The sequence below is a fragment of the Schistocerca cancellata genome, chromosome 2 (assembly GCF_023864275.1).
Source record: "Schistocerca cancellata isolate TAMUIC-IGC-003103 chromosome 2, iqSchCanc2.1, whole genome shotgun sequence".
Taxonomy (NCBI): Eukaryota; Metazoa; Arthropoda; class Insecta; order Orthoptera; family Acrididae; genus Schistocerca; species Schistocerca cancellata.
In genome coordinates this window covers 356940656-356961733 of record NC_064627.1, presented here as the reverse complement: position 1 = coordinate 356961733, position 21078 = coordinate 356940656, and the positions used below count along the sequence as shown (strand labels likewise).

Genomic DNA, 21078 nt, shown 5'->3' with positions numbered 1-21078 from the left:
GAATGAATGGCTTCAGTGGCAAATGGAGTACCTGTAGAAAATCTTGGACTCTTGTCCTTTTCAAATTGAGACCATTTTCAAGGCTTGAGGTGCACGTTGTTGTTGTTGTTGTTGTTGTTGTTGTTGGGGTGTATATGTGCTCAATGACCACATTATTAGTGCCCTTACAAATATTGAAAAAATGAATAAGCGTAAAAGCGCTAAAAATGTTGACACACTCACTCATTCACTCCTACCTCACTCGCCTTGACCCACACAATCACTTCCTATCATATGCCACAAAATGAAGGAGATACAGTGAAAGGTGCTACATATCAGATGAAAACAGAAGTAAAGAGGCAGAGGAGCTAAAACAATGGCACAGGAATATGTGACTTGCTGACCAGTTAAAAAAGAGTGTGAGTCAGTCACATATTAACACAACAAGAATATCTCTCTAAAATTTTCAGAAACAGGTTGGATAGGTCACAAAACCTCAAAACTCTAATGACATTTGTTTCAATGTCACTTAAAACAGAGGGCAGAACTGCCAGAAAATCTGCCACTGCCCTCTGGTCTGAAAATAAAACACAGCCTAGTAAATGTGGCGTACAGTGATCTGTACGCGACAAGCACCACACATTGCAGGACCCTCTTGCTGAAGCAAGAAGCCATGCATCAGAGGACTGTGGTCTATGCGAAGCTGCGTAAGGACAACCGCATCCCATCTTCATGGCTGAAAGGAGGTACACCAAGGCTGTGTAGTGAGCTTTAACACATGCAGCTTACTATCTGTCACTTACAACCAATGGCCTTCCCACTGATGCAAGACTCTGTACCTCAACTGCAATGTGATAGTATATAGGGGGATGGCACACTGAAATAATTGAGAATCACAGTACAGCTCCTTAGCTGCTGCATCCCCCCTTTCATTCCCAGCAGTAGCCATGTGTGCCGGTACCAAGTAAAAAGACTTCCATCCCTAGCCATAGTAGTTAGAGGAGGGTGTCTTGGATATTCTGGACTACTTTATCTCCTGCCTACAAGTGTTGCACAGAGTGAAGGGCATTCAGAGAATTGGAACAGTCAAAGAATTTAGCACTTGAAGCACACCTCATCTGCTCCAATACTTGCAAGATCACATATAATTCTTGCGCTGAAGACAGTAAAGTCTCGAGGAAGTCGGACCCTGAGGACACGTTCAGGGAAAACAACAGGACAATCAATGGAGTCCCTCTGTTTTGACCGATCCTTGAAGGCAGCTGTAGAGTTGTGGTGCTCCATTAAAATGTCGTAAAATAATGTATTAAAAATATATGCACGAGTGCAATATCTCCTGTACACCACCAAACCTAAAATCACTCTGGTCCTCTGCAGTATCCATAGAGGCCTGCGGTTAAAACCATCGTTCGCTCCAGAGTCTTTCCTACATAGTTCATTAAGGTGACAGTCCGGTGACTAATGGGACATGTATGGTTTTGATAGAGGTATCAAAATTCATTCATTCTCTCTCTCTCTCTCTCTCTCTCTCTAAGGACTGAGAAAGTGACCTGTCTGCCCTATCAAATTCAAACATTCAAAGAGGATTTCCTTTGAAGCCACTGGAAAATGCCGAAGCATGCAGTACTGGATTTAGTTGTGACCAGGTGCAGCACAAGGAGTCTTAGATAGTGCCAATTACAGCTCCCACATGGAGGAAGATCAGTTGTAACACTCAGATTTGTGTGATCTTAAGTCCAACTTGCCCCCTTCTGCAGTCACACTATAGTGGCAAAGTTCCAGATTCTGGCTGTCATTGGAAGCAGCCACTGCAAAATGCTCTACCATAATCTGAGTGATGTCTCCAGGAATTGTTTGGGGACACTCCTGTTCCAGCACTACTGCTATTGGTAAACGAATGTTTTTACCAGAAAAATCTTCCTGATGGTTTCCCATTCTTTTGTTGAACATGATAGCTGATGGATTCCAGGAACACTTGCCATGACCTTTTATTGCTCTCCTTAATTATGTATCGAGCCTTGGATCACCTGAAGGCTTAGGGATGGATAAGTTGTTGGCATGACAGATCACTTGTGTGATGTGGTCCATCCATTCTCGGATCCTGTAATGGTGTTCAAACACAGGCAGCTGGCTGAATAGCATCCAGTTAGCCCAGTTGACCACACATTTTGGCGGCTTCCTGGCTTCTGTTCAAGCAGTCCTCCATCCAGTAGGCGGATTCACAGTGGGAAGTGGTCACTGGAATGGAGGTCATCAGTCGCTTCCCATTGTGCAGAGTCTGCAAGGGCTACAGAACAGAAAGACAGGTCAATGGCAAGGTCAACCCAATAGCAACTGAGGAATGAGTGGGACTGCCTGTGTTGAGGACACACAGCTCTAAGATATGAGGTTCTCCAAGTATCGAACCCTGGGGCAAGTATAGTTTGAGCCCCACAATACATTATGGGCACTGAAATCACTCAGTAGGTAAAATGGACAGGAGAGTTGTGCAATAAGGCCTGCGAGAGTCTACTCCATCCTTTGGAGGTAAATACAGGGAGTAGATGAGTAGATAGTGATCTTCTGAGCCATATGAACAGCAATGGCTACCGCTTCTAGGTCAGTAACCAAGGAAGGAGCCCTCAGTCAGGTCATCCATTCGGTGAAGGGTATAGCCCCCAAGAGTGGGGGCATCAGTGGCTTTAAAATGTGTTTCTTGTAAACTTTGCCAGGAGTTTTAATTCCTCCACATGTGTACTGAAACTACAAACATTCCACTGTAAGGGAGCCGTTTATCAGGGGTTGAGCCTGTAGGGATTGAGGCACAGTCTTGGGGTTGAGACTCGGTCTTGGTGCAAGATAAGTGCCCTATGCCAACATCAAGCTCCATCAGCTCAGAACACGAATCATGAGAGTGTCAGAGAGAGCAATGTTGAAATCATAAGACTGCTTACCTCTAGTCTCCATCAGTAGCTGAGTCTTTGCCTCTGTCTTTGATTTTTTGCCCTGGGTAGGCTTCAGAGCCACAAATGTGGCAGTGGTAGTGGCAGCACTGGACAGAGGACCAAACTGTACCTTTGGAGGAGCAGGGATCTCTGCATCATCGCCTACTGTGGCCTTGTCTGATGTTCTCGGAGGAAGTATAAGCTTCAAAGTAACTGCAGAAGAACAATTGTGATGACAAATGCAGGTACTAGTGCTGACACTGTCTGTGAAGTAATTTTGTTTTTCTGAACTGGTTGTTTAACAACCAAAGCAAAGGATGTAGCAAACAAGGGGGAGGGGGGGGGGGGCTGCATGGCCTCATCGATCTTTTTGGCCTCACCATAGGGGATACATTTTGCCGTTTTGATCTTCTGTTCTTCCAGGAAGACACTGCAGACTCTAATCCAGGGGAGGTGAGCTCCAGAGCAATTCACAAGCTTTGGAGGAGATGAGCATCTGACTCTTTCAGGGCGGCCTTACCACATTTGCACAAATGGGATCTCCCTTACATCCAAGAGAGGTGTGGCCGAAGTGCTGGCATTTAAAACAGTGCACTGGGATGGGGACATGGAGCCACAGTACGGGAGTTTCGCACTATTAAAAGTGAGGATGAATCTGTTGGGTTTGATTAGATCACCTTCCAACCTTTTCATGATATTCTGCACATCTACAATGCCTTCTTGGGCCCACTCAACTTTTAAGTCTTCTTTGGGGATGTTTGCCTTGTTTCTGCACATCAAAACACCATTACTTTAGTTTTCAGTGGTATGGAGCTCAGTCTCAATGGCACATTCCCCAAGGCTTTTGTAGGTTCGTCACTTGTTGACAACTTGAGGTTTCACCCAACAGCAACCCTTCTGCAACTGCTTAACAGATTTTAACGTATCTGCAGTCCCTGCTAAATAGTACCAGTGAAACCTTCAGAAATAAAGCCTGTACCTTGCAAAAGGTGGGGTAGAAGATTTTATTTTTTTAACTCGTTCATATTGTTGGAAAGGTTAGAAAAGCAAGTTTTGCCAACAAAATTTCTCTTGGGGAAAACTTTCTGCAGTAAAAAAACTTGGAAAATTTCAGACTTTTTCAGTTTTTTTTTTCAAAATATCTCAGTTTCATTTGCTCCTATCGCTTTGACGTCTATTTTCTTTCTTAAAGAGCACAAAATTCTCTACAAATTTGATTCTTACCATTTTTTTCTATTCCCAGTATCTAAGGTGCTACAGCGCGTCAAAAAATGCCAATTTTTCAAATTTCGAGAAAAGTGGCAAATTACCTAATTTTTTAACACTGTTATTTCAGTTTCTATTTGTGTAGTATAAACTTATTACTCATGATGTTATTCATTGGAATTTACCATCTCACTCTGCTGCAGGGACAGGACAAACAGCATCATATTCAGTAACTACGAACACATTCACGTTGGATTGCGTGAATATTATTTGTGTTACAATACGTAATACGATTGCATGCAGGTGCCGTACATTTTCTACAGTTGATTGACGTTAATATCAGTTATAAGAAAAAGTATGTAGGAATTGTTCTTTAGGGGACAAAAGCATATTTATTCTTTGGTGGGCGGAAGGCGATTATCTCTGGTGATTGTTCACAGTGCGCTGACAGCTATTAGCACACAACAATAAGGGTCCTACAGTTTGCAGTCGCTTCCATTCAGTATATGTTGTGGTGCTGAAAATGAGTATGTCTGACATGAATTTGTGTTTCATTTGCGAAAAAACTGTGGTGAGTGGTGGACGCAATGTGAAAAAGAAAGGACTGAGCACACTTATCGATTGTAGTGCTAAACGCAGGGAGTCTGCTCACACCCATTTTTTGAAAATGCTCAGTGAAGTGATGGTGCATGAAGAATGCTACAAGAAGTACATTAATGAGAGAATGATAGCAGCTAGCCTTCGACATCCTCAGGAACCAACAGGCGTGCTACGTCGGTCACAGGAAAAAGGTCAGTTCAATTTCAAAGAAAAATGCTGCTTATATGCAAAAGGGAATTCTGATGACTTTTCAACCAAGCAGTTAAGATAGCCATATGCCAAATGAAATTTTGTTTACAAAGTAATGAAATTGGAAGTGCAATCGACAATATTAGAACAGGCTAAACGACATAGTGATGAATTTGGTCAACAAGTGATAGAGCGGATTCAAAATGTAAATGATTTGGTTGCTGCAGATGGGTGGTACCACAGATTTTGCTACAGATAGTTCTTTCACCATGTTTCAGCTACTGGACAGAAACGAGGTTACCAACCTGCAACACAAGTAGATGAAGGCATGGAGGCTACATTTGCCTACCTGAAAAACCAATATGGAAGAATGTCAGTTTTCTATGGACAATCAGTTAGAGCAAATACCCCCATCACCTCGTCCTGATATTCGAACTGTCAAGGATTGCCTTTTCCAGAAATATGATGATGATGTTGTGATAGCTGAAACAGCTTCAAAGCCAGCAGACGTATGTTTCAGGAATGTTGGGCACCAACTACTCAGTGAAAACTGGTACACCAAAAGAAATTCAGATCCTCAGCAAGAAAGACTACGAATCGTCAAAGCAGCTGCAAATATAATATTAGACGATATAAGATCAGTAGTGTACGATGTAAAACAGTACCCTCCCTTTGATAATTTTTTATGTGATGTAGAGTCTTTCATATCAGAATCTGTAAGACTGCTCTTTGAAATTATAATTTTCAAACACAAGCGGTCTCCGAGAAAATGGGGGAAAATATGTGTTTCTCTTGCTCATGCACTCTAAGCACTGCGAGGCCACGTTCATTTATTTCATCACTTTTGACTGCTATTAGTACATACTTGTACCGGAAGTTTGGCTCAAAACATCCCATCCAGGTTTTGTCTTCCCTTGGCTTTGCAGTATCTTATACGGAAGCTGTCCTATTGGAAGTGTCTTCAATCCTTCAGCTTGACAACGAAAGACAACGAAGTGACGCATTTTGCCAATTTGTGTTTGATAATGCAGATTTCAATGTAAACACCCTAGATGGAACTGGTACTTTTCATGCAATGGGAAGTATAATATGTGTTACTCCTCATGATGCATTGCTTCCTCAGAAACATATTAAAAAGTCGAATCATCATCCCTCAGTTCAACTTGTTAGCGAAGCCGGAAAAAATGACATACAGACATTCCACAGAACACAAGTTGGAGGGCTGAAGGCTATAAAAATTGAAGATTTGGACATAATTGCTCCTGCAAAAGGTGAGATCGTCATCTCAACAGTGGAAATTATGTGGTTATATTGTAAATGGTCTCAGAATGCAGCTGTTTCAGGATGGAATGGTTACATGGAACACTTGACGGCAGGCAAAGAATATGAACGTTATAAAATAAAGTGTTCAAAATGGTTCAAATGGCTCTGAGCACTATGGGACTTAACTGGTGTGGTCGTCAGTCCCCTAGAACTTAGAACTACTTAAACCTAACTAACCTAAGGACATCACACACATCCATGCCCGAGGCAGGATTCGAACCTGCGACCGTAGCGGTCGCGCGGCTCCAGACTGTAGCACCTAGAACCGCTCGGTCACTCCGGCCGGCCAAATAAAGTGTCTTCCATTTCTTAATTCATCAGCAACCCATTATGATACCACATATACTGCTCTGATGATAGCTAGAGATGCATGTAAAAGACACAATCAGACTACATGCTCTGTCACATTTGATCAGCCTCTGTATTGGAAGGCAAGTGATATTGTGGAGATTGACCTTCCTGAATTTCATTATGTGGAGGTCTGACTTGGAGGTTTCCATTTCCTTATGTCGTTCATGGGATGTATCGGTATGATCATGAGTGGAAGTGGATTAAAGGACTTATTTGGTGTAATATTCACTGAAAACAGCGTTAAAAAGATTTTGACAGGACATGCATATTCCAGGGCTGTGCGAACGCATTTATTGTGCACCTTGCTTCGGCCTGTCAAGTGTGGGATCACATTGAGCTAACAGAAGATGAACATAGGACATTGAATGACTTGTCTTCTCCTTGTGGTGAGTCAGAACTGTCAGTTGGCCAGGATGCCAGTGCTCTCAGGGAACAAGTCATAAAAAATTTTGTAACTGCCCTGAAAACAATTGAAAGTAAGGGACCCACAGCAAAATTATGGGTTCAGTACTACAAGATGGTCACTCTCATGAAACAATTTATTGAAGCGGATCGATCAAGCAATTGGAAACTTCATCTTGAAAGCGTGCGAAAAATGCTTCCCTACTTCCATTCAGCTGGACATTTTATGTACGCTAAAAGTGGCCCACCTCTACTTACAGGATATGTTGAGACTCGAGGAAAAAATGGATTTATCAGAATATGAGAAGTTCACAACGAAAGGACATTTTACAATCCAGCGATCATAAAAGTATTGGTCAGGGGTTCCTTCTGACATGACTATAGAACAAACATTGATGAGAACCATGAAGAGTTCTGGAGGACTTACTTCTGGCCGAGGAATTACGGATAGTGTATTAACCAGATGGACATTGGGTATGATTCACATGCAGAACATTTGTGAAGAAATTGAGTCGTATTGCGAAGTGAGCGCAGTAACACCAGAACAGCATGTAGATGCAAGAAGTTGTCGCATCGAACGAGATGGCATAGACTTGCGTAAGCTGCGTGACGGGTTTTCAGTGCACCCTCCCTTCCCTGAAAGTGATTTTATAATGTCTATCAGTAGTGGTGTTGTCGGAACGGAGGATGTTAATTGTCATATGTGTCACGAAGAGGAGGAAAAAGGCATGAAAAGAATAGTTGGTGACAATTTCCACGATGTAAAGTTCTGTAGAAAAGATAAAGTTGTGACTCTCCTTTCTGTGTTCAATTCTGTAAAAGCTGGGAGCACTAAAATTACTCCTGTTGATCCTCTAACTCTTTTCCAAAGGATTTTTTTAATGAAACAAAGTGAAAAAGAGTTAAAAGCCTTTCTGAAATATGAACTTGCTCCTTATCCAATGTCTCTATTCTCAGAAAAAGGAACAAAATCTTCATTCTACAATGCCTTCGTTCCAGTGGCAGATGTGGTCAGGTGGACCGAGTAAATTTTTTGTCATTGATGGAGGGTACTTGGACTCGAAATGTTTGCTTCAAGTCAATAGCCCAAAGCTATGTTTCTTACCTGCAACGTCATTTTGGATCTCAATTTGCTATTGTATTTGATGGGTATCCATGTGAGGGAGACACATGTAGCACAAAGAGTGCTGAGAGGATTCATAGGTCCAAAAAACATTCTTTGGTTGTTGTGGTTGAATCAGAGATGGTGAACCAAGTCCCTCAGGACAAGTTCTTGTACAACGAACGAAACAAGATGCATTTGATCACACTTCTTAAAAAGGAATTTCTGGAGTGTAGCATTGAAGTGCACCAGGCACAAGAAGATGCTGACGTTATGATTGTAACATATGCCATTTCAAGAACCAAAGATTTTGGAAGTGTTATCATTGTAGGAGAAGATGTTGACCTGCTTGTGCTCATGACCAGTTTGGGGCAAGGTGTTTAAAACTTATTTTTCTTAAAGCCAGGAAGAGGAAATGCAGAAGGCAAGTGGTTTTCCACTGCATCTTACAAGTTTGACAAGTCTGTTCACTCACGCCTTTAGCGGATGTGGTACAACATCCGCTTTTTTTGGTCAAGGAAAAATTAAGTGCTGCAATATTGTTGCGAAAAATGAACACCTAACCTCAGCACTTTGCACGTTCAATAAACCACATGCTACCCGTGAAGAAATAATAACAGCCAGAGAACAGGTTACTATCTCATTGTATAGTGGACGTGTCAGCAGTTCCCACACACTAGACCATTTGTGGTACCAGCTATTCGCGAAGTCTACACAAAAAGCAAACTGAACTTTGCACGGTTGCCACCTACACAAGATGCTGCACAACATCATTCGTTGCGGACTTACCAACAAGTCCCCCCCCATGAACCATGGACCTTGCCGTTGGTAGGGAGGCTTGTGTGCCTCAGCGATACAGATAGCCGTACCGTAGGTACAACCACAACGGAGGGGTATCTGTTGAGAGGCCAGACAAACGTGTGGTTCCTGAAGAGGGGCAACAGCCTTTTCAGTAGTTGCAAGGGCAACAGTCTGGATGATTGACTGATCTGGCCTTGTAACAATAACCAAAACGGCCTTGCTGTGCTGGTACTGCGAACGGCTGAAAGCAAGGGGAAACTACGGCCGTAATTTTTCCCGAGGGCATGCAGCTTTACTGTATGATTAAATGATGATGGCGTCCTCTTGGGTAAAATATTCCGGAGGTAAAATAGTCCCCCATTCGGATCTCCGGGCGGGGACTACTCAAGAGGATGTCGTTATCAGGAGAAAGAAAACTGGCGTTCTACGGATCGGAGCGTGGAATGTCAGATCCCTTAATCGGTCAGGTAGGTTAGAAAATTTAAAAAGGGAAATGGATAGGTTAAAGTTAGATATAGTGGGAATTAGTGAAGTTCGGCGGCAGGAGGAACAAGACTTCTGGTCAGGTGACTACAGGGTTATAAACACAAAGTCAAATAGGGGTAATGCAGGAGTAGGTTTAATAATGAATAGGAAAATAGGAATGCGGGTAAGCTACTACAAACAGCATAGTGAACGCATTATTGTGGCCAAGATAGATACGAAGCCCACACCTACTACAGTAGTACAAGTTTATATGCCAACTAGCTCTGCAGATGACGAAGAAATTGAAGAAATGTATGATGAAATAAAAGAAATTATTCAGACAGTGAAGGGAGACGAAAATTTAATAGTCATGGGTGACTGGAATTCGAGTGTAGGAAAAGGGAGAGAAGGAAACGTAGTAGGTGAATATGGATTGGGGCTAAGAAATGAAAGAGGAAGCCGTCTGGTAGAATTTTGCACAGAGCACAACTTAATCATAGCTAACACTTGGTTTAAGAATCATGATAGAAGGTTGTATACATGGAAGAACCCTGGAGATACTAAAAGGTATCAGATAGATTATATAATGGTAAGACAGAGATTTAGGAACCAGGTTTTAAATTGTAAGACATTTCCAGGGGCAGATGTGGACTCTGACCACAATTTATTGGTTATGACCTTTAGATTAAAACTGAAGAAACTGCAAAAAGGTGGGAATTTAAGGAGATGGGACCTGGATAAACTGAAAGAACCAGAGGTTGTAGAGAGTTTCAGGGAGAGCATAAGGGAACAATTGACAGGAATGGGGGAAAGAAATACAGTAGAAGAAGAATGGGTAGCTTTGAGGGATGAAGTAGTGAAGGCAGCAGAGGATCGAGTAGGTAAAAAGAAGAGGGCTATTAGAAATCCTTGGGTAACAGAAGAAATATTGAATTTAATTGATGAAAGGATAAAATATAAAAATGCAGTAAGTGAAGCAGGCAAAAAGGAATACAAACGTCTCAAAAATGAGATCGACAGGAAGTGCAAAATGGCTAAGCAGGCATGGCTAGAGGACAAATGTAAGGATGTGGAGGCTTATCTCACTAGGGGTAACATAGATACTGCCTACAGGAAAATTAAAGAGACCTTTGGAGATAAGAGAACCACTTGTATGAACATCAAGAGCTCAGATGGAAACCCAGTTCTAAGCAAAGAAGGGAAAACAGAAAGGTGGAAGGAGTATATAGAGGGCCTATACAAGGGCGATGCACTTGAGGACAGTAGTATGGAAATGGAAGAGGATGTAGATGAAGATGAAATGGGAGATACGACACTGCGTGAAGAGTTTGACAGAGCACTGAAAGACCTGAGTCGAAACAAGGCCCCCGGAGTAGACAACATTCCATTGGAACTACTGACGGCCTTGGGAGAGCCAGTCCTGACAAAACTCTACCATCTAGTGAGCAAGATGTATGAAACAGGCGAAATACCCTCAGACTTCAAGAAGAACATAATAATTCCAATCCCAAAGAAAGCAGGTGTTGACACATGTGAAAATTACCGAACAATCAGTTTAATAAGCCACAGCTGCAAAATACTAACACGAATTCTTTACAGACGAATGGAAAAACTAGTAGAAGCTGACCTCGGGGAAGATCAGTTTGGATTCCGTAGAAATACTGGAACACGTGAGGCAATACTGACCTTACGACTTACCTTAGAAGAAAGATTAAGGAAAGGCAAACCTACGTTCCTAGCATTTGTAGACTTAGAGAAAGCTTTTGACAATGTTAACTGGAATACTCTCTTTCAAATTCTAAAGGTGGCAGGGATAAAATACAGAGAGCGAAAGGCTATTTACAATTTGTATAGAAACCAGATGGCAGTTATAAGAGTCGAGGGGCATGAAAGAGAAGCAGTGGTTGGGAAGGGAGTAAGACAGGGTTGTAGCCTCTCCCCGATGCTATTCAATCTGTATATTGAGCAAGCAGTAAAGGAAACAAAAGAAAAATTCGGAGTAGGTATTAAAATCCATGGAGAAGAAATAAAAATGTTGAGGTTCGCCGATGACATTGTAATTCTGTCAGAGACAGCAAAGGACTTGGAACAGCAGTTGAACGGAATGGATAGTGTCTTGAAGGGAGGATATAAGATGAACATCAACAAAAGCAAAACGAGGATAATGGAAGGTAGTCGAATTAAGTCGGGTGATGCTGAGGGAATTAGATTAGGAAATGAGACACTTAAAGTAGTAAAGGAGTTTTGCTATTTGGGGAGCAAAATAACTGATGATGGTCGAAGTAGAGAGGATATAAAATGTAGACTGGCAATGGCAAGGAAAGCATTTCTGAAGAAGAGAAATTTGTTAACATCGAGTATAGATTTAAGTGTCAGGAAGTCATTTCTGAAAGTATTTGTATGGAGTGTAGCCATGTATGGAAGTGAAACATGGACGGTAAATAGTTTGGACAAGAAGAGAATACAAGCTTTCGAAATGTGGTGCTACAGAAGAATGCTGAAGATTAGATGGGTAGATCACATAACTAATGAGGAAGTATTGAATAGGATTGGGGAGAAGAGAAGTTTGTGGCACAAGTTGACCAGAAGAAGGGATCGGTTGGTAGGACATGTTCTGAGGCATCAAGGGATCACCAATTTAGTATTGGAGGGCAATGTGGAGGGTAAAAATCGTAGGGGGAGACCAAGAGATGAATACACTAAGCAGATTCAGAAAGATGTAGGTTGCAGTAGATACTGGGAGATGAAGAAGCTTGCACAGGATAGAGTAGCATGGAGAGCTGCATCAAACCAGTCTCAGGACTGAAGACAACAACAACAACAACCAACAAGTCCAAAGTTGGATGGGAAACTGGAAACCTCCTGAGAAATGGGGCTGGAATCAGTGACCACAGTCCAATACCTGTTATAATGAGCCAACATCCAGCACCTGAAGCACTTCTTCACATTGTTTCATGCTCATGCAAGCTGAACTGTGGCAGAGCGTGCTCCTGCAGAAAAGCGGGTTTGAAATGTTCTTCAATTTGCAAGAAATGTATTGGGGTCAACTGTGAAAATGTGCCAAAATTTTTATATGAAGACAGTGAAGAAGATGTTATGGAGGATGTTGAGGAAACCGCTGACGAAATCAATGAACTTGCTGAGGATGACTCGCTGTTTAAAGAAGAGGTCAATCTGGGATCAACTCTATGTACAGACCCTGAATCCATAACTCAAGATATTTCTGGTGACACTGAGGAACCTGGCCCATCAAAACATTGGAAGTGATGCTCATATCTGTCTCAAGTGCGCTTAAGTGCGATATTACAAGTATTACACATCCAGAACTGTCAACATTTTTTATTAACTGACAAAGCATTTTAATTGTAATAAAGCTACTTATTTTTAATGTCAACTGTGTGGCTTTTATACATAAGAATAATTACCTACCTAATTAGGTTACCTATTGCAGCTAATAATAGTTCAGTTTCCTGAGACAATTTATTTTGTGTGTGTGTGTGTGTGTGTGTGTGTGTGTGTGTGTGTGTGTGTGTGTGTGTGTGTGTATGTCTCTTAATGATGTATTTTTATATTTATAGTTTTACAAATACCAGGGCTGAGGTGGCCCATAGTACTTCAGGTAGTGATGTAAGCATCACAATAGTTGGGTGCCCAGCAATCCTCATGTTGCATACAGAGAAACTGAAAACCTTAAAGTGAGGTGGTAAATTCCAACATATAACATGATGTATAATGTATTTATACTACACAAACAGAAACTGAAAAAATAGTGTTAAAAAATAAGGTATCTTGCCACTATGCTCAAAATTTGAAAAATTAGTATATTTTGATGCGCTGTAGTGCCTTAGATACTGGGAGCAGAAAAAAAATGGTAAGAATCAAATTTGTAGAGAATTTTGTGCTCTTTAAAAAAGAAAATAGACGTCAAAGTGATAGGAACAAATGAAACTGAAATATTTTGAAAAAACTGAAAAAAGGCCGAAATTTTCCAAGTTTTTTGACTGCAGAAAGTTTTCCCAAGCGAAATTTTGTTGGCAAAACTCGGTTTTCTAATCTTTCCAACCATATGAACGAGTTGAAAAAATAAACTCTTCTACCCCATCTTTTGCAAGGTATATCTCCTATTTGACTGGACTAAAACCCTTTTGAATGCAGAAAATGTGAAACTTTCTCAAAGCTTCCCTCTTTACTCAGACTAGCAGTATGCATTCTGTTACAGTAATTCTGAAACCTCCCTGTGTTGGAGGACTGGCTACATGAGCCTTCTTATTTGACTAGGTGTTGGTACCTACCAGTGGCTGCTGGGAAGTGGAAGAGAAAATTTCGAAGGATCTATCTCAGTCTCACACACAGCTAGGGAAGTAAAAGTCCATCTAGACAGAGCCCTGTGGGCATGGGTAAGTCTTATACAACTGGGAAGCAGCAGTTTCTCCAGAGGGTGTCCACTAATGACAGTGTTCCACCTCAAAGCCATGCATCTCATCACTGGGCAGTAGCCCATGAGATTGAGGTTTTTGTTCTGGAGGATTTTACCATCTGAGCCATCAAGCCAAGATCGCCATTCCCTGACACGCCACACACACGGGTCACTGAAGCATGCCTAGAGCTTACGGTGAAAAGAGGCCTGGCAGTGCATACCAGTCCCCAGCTCGGGAACCCAGGGATCATCCAGCCGCAGCTCGGGAACCCCAGGATCACACAGCCCATACCCAGCAAATGAATACTGAGCCCTTGAGGGCCTTGAGTTGGATTCAGTCTGCTTAGTAGTGCAGATACAGTAGTTAGTTGGTTGTGGTAGTTGGTACAGTCTTGATAAACAGTATGAATAGCTACACCACTCTACGGCGCTGCTCCCAGAGATTCTAGACCTTATCTCATTGAGAAACCGTCTCAGGAGAGACTGGCAGAACACCAGGTGCCCACCGCATAAACTGCACATTAACAGGCTCCAGGGTATCATATGGAATAAAATACGAACGTTTAAAGCCACACAATGGAACCAAAAACGTGCTGGGCTCGATACCATGTATCTTGGCATATGGCAGCTAGCTCGACATTTCACAACAGGAAAACACTACATACCAATGCTACAGGGTTCGGACGGCCCCACATACTCTGCGGAGGAGCAAGCAGAGCTCATGACCACCACACTAGCAGTGTCTTTAACACTGAATAAGATGTCTTCCAATCCAGAGTTCACATTTCAAACTAACCAGGTGGTTACACGTCTTGTAGTCCAGCCAGCAGACACTGAAATCAGACACACGATCATTCATGAAATTACACGCTCTACTGAGCAATCCTCACCTAGGAAATCCCATGGTCATGATGGCATTCAGAGCTGTGACCTCCATGAGCTCATGGCTAAAGCTAATAAATAACTTGCACACATCACAAATGCCATCCTACAACACCAACACTTCCTTGCCTATTGGTAGGTGGCCAAAGTCCTGATGTTCATGAAGGCAGGGACAGACCACCCCCTCCCACAAAATTACTGTGGCATCAGCCTGCTGAGCGTGCTCAGGAAAGGTGTTGAGAACGTAATACTAAAATGATGCACTTGGTTTAGTATCGACAATAATACCCTGTGTCTGGAGCAATTCGGTTTCCAGAATCACCACCCCACAACACAACTCCTAAGAGTGGTAGAGTACATAACACATGGCTACAACATGAAGAAAGCAACTGTGGCTGTGTTCTTAGACATCAAAAAAGCCTTCTATCATCTCTGGCACAACGGCCTCATACGCAAACTCATAGACGCTGGGTTCCTCATTGTCTTGCTCACAAACAGATGTTTCAATATGCACATTCAGAGCAAATAATCTCAGCATAACATATCCAAGCATTGATAATACCCCAACAACACGCAGCACGATGGTAGCCACCTATGCGAATGACACTGCCATCTTTGTGCAAGGCTGTAATCCATCGCACATTATCAGCAGACTACAGACAGCACTTGGATGGTGCATTAAAAAGTAAATGTTGAGAAGTGCAAGGCAGTTCAGTTTACTCTGTTTACATGAAGACTGTAGACAGATAACACTACAAAAGTGCTAAATATGCTTCTGTGCAAAAGTCAGATACCTCGGCATCTGACTCGAGAGGAAGCTTACTTTGGGGCACCACATTCATACATGACCAACAGAGTTAACACGAGGCTCACACAACTATACCCAATGTTCAACAGGAGTAGTAGTAGGAGTAGTAGGAGGGTGTCTAGGCCCATGTACATGACACTGATTAGACCACTAATGATGTAGCTTCTGCCTGTGGATATGCAGCAGCTACAACCCCTGACTGCCTTCAGAAAATACAGAATAAAATTCTATGCATCATAAGCAATGCTACCAGACATACTCGTATAGTGGTTCTTCACAACAAATACAATCTGAAGACTCTCTCAGAGGTATTCAAAAAACATGCCACACCCACACAGCAGTATAGAAAATCTGGTCACTCGGTCAATCCTCACATCCAACATCTGGGGAACTATGATCAAAGCTAAAGATGGAAACACAAGGGCCTAAAGACACTGCTCCTTAGGGACTATTTGTCTATCATGCAAACACACAATAAAGTGAGCCCCTGCCTAACAGACACTGACTAGTACTGCTAGCTGAGCCGCAGTCAAAAGAACTGGCAATTGCAGGGAAGTATAACACATTTCCAACATAAACAATACTAGGTACCAATACATGATACCAAATCATTAGTGCATTTTAATGCAATCTGACTCTTGCATGATCTGCTGCAGACAGCAAGAGACTGCTACTGCCCTTACAATCTGACCTGACTATCGCAGAGGTTTGTTTCCCTTGGCACTTTTTCCCCTCTGCCCTTCAAAACCACTACTATTCGACCAACTCTATCCCCTGATAGGCCCAGGTGATGGTTCAAATGGCTCTAAGCACTATGGGACTTAACATCTGAAGTCATCAGTCCTCTAGACTTAGAACTACTTAAACCTAACTAACCTAAGGACATCACACACATCCATGTCCGAGGCAGGATTCAAACCTGTGACCGTAGCAGCAGCATGGTTCCGGACTGAAGCACCTAGAACTGCTCGGCCACAGCGGCCGGCAAGGCCCACGTGACATCACAGACGCATCGTACGAACTCCTCGATTAAGCACTAACAAACCCATAAGTGACAGTACAACTTTTGTTATGGTCACCATGCCAGTGCAGGTGTGATGGGGCTCCACCCTATTTTTTTTTAAAAAACATGCACACCCATGCATGAACAGCAAAGATGTAGTCAGTAATAAATTTTCTATCTTTGACCAGTTTGTGGGGGTGTCAGCGAGAAAAAGTTTGTTGACGGTTTGAAATTATATGTAAAGTTTGTTGAAAGTCACTACGTGCTCTCATTCTCAAATACTGGATGAAAATAGTCTGGGTAATTTACGCACCATGCCTCAGGACATACCTTATTTACTTGAACCTAAGCCACACTTTTTTTCCAGTTTTTGTAATCCAAAAAACCGCCTGCAGCTTAGAATCGAGTGCAAAGTAAGCGGAAGTTCTGAAAAATGTTGGTAAGTGCCGCCACAACTAAATTCTGCCATCGAATTTGTGTAGCGCTACACAGGCATGCTTTGCTGGCACAAAGATAAATACTGGCGCCAAAACCTCTGTGTCAGTAAATAAATTAAAAAGAAAGGTAGAAGATGAGCTTTTTTCTCCGCCCTAAGTTTCGACCACTGCATTTTCATAGATTCTCCAACGAAGTAAATAGAAATTCCGTATTGTCCATCTTCGAATGTAGCAGCCTTTCAAATATTCATAGCAACAAAAACAAATTTCTTCACATAAAAATACCAACAATGCACAAGGCTTTAGGATTGTTGCACGAGTTGATACACTGGGGCTCATTAAGATTTCACGTAGCGACACCTATTGCTTTTCTGGAATTTTGTGAATTGCTTTTTGGTGTTAGTGAACCATAATCAATCGCTTTCATAATAGTGTCAAATTCAAGAAGGGAGTTATTTCTTTTGCAGAATAAAGTTATAATCGTGTTGCAGGTCTGTGATACGGGATTGATGAGAGTAACGTCAGGCGATAGCGACTGCAGGGGGAGAAATTATTTGAATGTTCAAGTAGCAGAAAAGCATTTAGTGGGCCAAAGTGTGGCCGATATTATGCACTAGAAGTGATTTTAAATGAATTTGTTATGGAAGAGCTTCACAAATTCCTGCCTGTGAATGCCGAAATTTTAAAAATTAAGGCAATGAAATTGCTAGAGAGCAAAAAATCGAAAATTTTAAGGCTAGTCGCAGCTAAATTGATCTGTTTATTAAGTGCTGGGGTTTTTCACTTCGGAGGCGAACTTCAGTTGCACAGAAGCTGCCGAAAAATTATGAAGAAAAACTTGTGGAATTTCAGCGCTTGATAATTAGGCGGTGCACAGAAAAGCAATATGTTCTTGGTCAGATAGGAAATGCTGACTAAACTCCCGTGTATTTTGACCTGCCGTCAAATTATACGGTTGACGCCAAAGGAAAGAAAGACCTAAGCGTTCTTACATCCACCAGTGAAAAACAGTGGATGTCCGTCGTGCTTGCCTGCACAGCAGATGGACATAAATTACCCCCATTCATAGTTTTCAAGCGAAAGTCTACCGAAATTGGAAGTGTTTCAAAAAACTGTAATTGTACCAGCAAACGAAACTGGGTGGTTTTCGGATTTTCGGAGGACATGGTGCTGGAATGGATTAGGAGTGTGTGGAATCATCGTCCTAGCGCAGTCTGTTGGTATTAGATGCGTACGCAGGCCATATAACACCTGCAGTAAAACAAAAATTAGAGGAAAGCAAAATGGACGTGGCGGTAATTTCAGGTGAGATGACGTCAATTCTGCAACCACTTGACATCTGTCTGAATAAACCATTTAAGGATAAGCTTAAAAGCATGAACACAGTCTGGCTTTCGAAAAGCGACAGACAACTGACACCAACAGGACATGTAAATTGTGCAAGTTTGTCGCAAGTGTACCAATGGATTTATGATGCATGGAAGTGTGTTCCAAATCAGGCTGTGCAACAAGCATTTAAAAAATGTTCAATATCCAATGCACTATATGGTACGGAGGAAGATGCTCTGTATGAAGAAATGAGCAATAAAGAATCGAGTGATAGTGATTCAGAATCATGGCTGATATTTTAAACATTTCGTATAAGATATATTACAAACCTAATAAAATTTTGTTTTACATTTCAGCGTTTAATTTGTAAGTTATTTTCATTCTTATTTTATAAATGCTGCTACTCTGCATTGCACAGGATAGAAAAGCATGGAGAGCTGCATCAAATCAGTCTACGGACTGAAGACAACAACAACAACAAACTCTGCATTTGAAGTCATCACTAAAAATCTACGATGAACATCCGACTGGAATGACCGTTTGGGATGTATGTCAATATGGCCAACTCTACGTTCTGAATTTTTTCCTGCCTGTGACAAGAGATGGTTGCTAATAGGAACTTCTATGAATTATGAACCATATGCATAATTCTCTTCACCATAAGAATAATACGAATGTAAACATTATGCCATGTATTCTTTCGTGTTTGCTGCTATCTCATTTAAATCCTGTCTGCCTAATAAACTGCGTAACTAGAGTGAGACAATAGCAAACGTGGAAGACTATACATATCATGTCATGTTTATATTCGTATTATTTTTTGCTGAATAGTGATACAGCCAGAAATGAAGTACAGCAGCTGACTAGATTTTTAAATCTAAGATGACTCTAATTTCTGTACAGAATGTAATGTACAAAAGAGGCATCTGCAGAGCTTTCTAAATGGAGAAAAATTTTCGCTAAACTTTCGTTCAGAACATCTTCTATCACACGCAGTCTATTATTTGGTTCTTGTTGATCATTATCAAATAAAGCAAGCAGTGTAAGTAACAATAAATAGCAGTCTCTTGCCATTGTTTTGCTAATGAGACTATTCCTCTCTTTTTTTAATTGTAAGTGGCAGTAGTGCGCACAAAAGCAAGCCATGCTGCGAGCGGCGGCAGGTCGTAACCACTCATTATCAGAATGCGACAAACAATCAATGACACAGTACAATAATGCATTTTCAGCTTAGAGAGACGTAAACACCCATAACAAAGAGAACGGCACTTATCAGATCAAAGCAAAATAAGCAATCAGTTCAAACCAGACGAAGCACGTAAAAAAGGAAGGGTACCCTTATAAATACAGACAGAGCACCTGGCGCATTGCAATGGCTACCTGGTAAAGCTTAACTGCTAAGCTTAAGTCTTGAATCAAACTACTGTAGCTGTATCTTCATCCATTCGACCTAAATTGTGTCTCATGTTACAATGGACCAACTTTTTTTCTATTTGGAGGTGCGGTCTAAAACTTTTCTCTCCCCTTGAATTTTGAGACTCAAATTTCAGGTGCAGCTTAGATTCGGGAAATTTTTTTTCCCTTGATTTTGAGTCTCATTTTTCGGGTTTGGCTTAGATTCAAGTAAATACGGTATACACAGCTTCTAATTGTAAAAATGAAATGATCGTGTGGCATTGATGGCCGGGAGGCCCGGGGGCCCCGCCTGGGGAAGTGGAAGTTTGGCCATCGAGTTGCAAGTCTTATTTCAGGTGATGCCACATTGGGAAACTTGTGAGTCTGTGATGATGATGATGATGATGATGATGATGATGATGATGATGATGACGGCAACACAACACCCAGCCCATAAGCGGAGAAAATTTCCAACCCGGCCGGTAATCGAACCCGGGCCCACTGCATGGTAGGCAAACATGTTACCACTCAGCTAAGCAGGTGGACTTCTAATTGTAATATATGACATATTGTTTTAAACCTTTAACATAACATTTTAGGTATGGAAATGGAAATGCCATGTGGCTAGGGCCTCCCATCGGGTAGACCATTCGCCTGGTGCAAGTATTTTGATATTTCGAGTTGACGCCACTTTGGTGACTTGTGTGTTGATGGGGATGAAATGATGATGATAAGGATAACGCAACACCCAGTCCATGAGCGGAGAAAATCTCTGACCCAGCCGGGAATCGAACCCGGGCCATTAGGTATGACATTCCGTAATGCTGACCATTCAGCTACCAGGGGTGGAAATTATAGCTATTAATGATGAGTGGATTATGACAGCATTTCAAATTTTTAAATTCACTCAATAAATGTAAAAATATGAAAATCAGCTTTCTGTTGCCCTTGAAAGCCACTGAATATGAAACCTGAAGCTGGGATCGTGTCACATGTTAGCCGTTTAGTAATGTAGATTATCTGGTGGATAAAATCTTTAGCCCTTTGGTACTATTCACAGATGACACACAGGAACATGACAGCTTATTACTCAATGCAAAGAATTGTGCATAATCAGGGTTAGACGGCAAGATTGGCAACTGACCCTGACAAATATATGTAATCCAGCCAACAAAAGAGCTCAACCGATTTGAAAACGTTTGATTACAGCCCCACATAAATCTAGTCATGAGAAAGATAGATCTCAGACTGAAATTTATTGGGAGAATCTTTAGAAAGTGTAATTTATGCACAAAAGAGGTTGAATGCAAAAATCATGTTTCATCAGTTTGACCATTTTTCATTTATCTGGACTGTTACTTAGTTGTATTAATGGAAGGAATGCTAAAGATTCAAAGATGAGCTGTGCAATTCTGTCCCACTTTGTTTAGTTAGTGTGAGAGTGTTACAGAAGTGATCAACAAAG

General features: G+C 41.6%; 2 protein-coding genes across 2 annotated transcripts in view; one reads left to right on the top strand and one right to left on the bottom strand.

The window, feature by feature from the left end:
* Positions 1–21078, bottom strand: part of LOC126161742 (rootletin) — a 267518-nt gene that overhangs the window by 4125 nt on the left and 242315 nt on the right. The gene's annotated exons all lie outside the window — the stretch shown is intronic.
* LOC126154082 (uncharacterized) lies at positions 7379–8002 on the top strand. Its single transcript, XM_049916113.1, has one exon. The coding sequence runs from the start codon at positions 7379–7381 to the stop codon at positions 8000–8002; it is 624 nt and encodes a 207-aa protein (XP_049772070.1).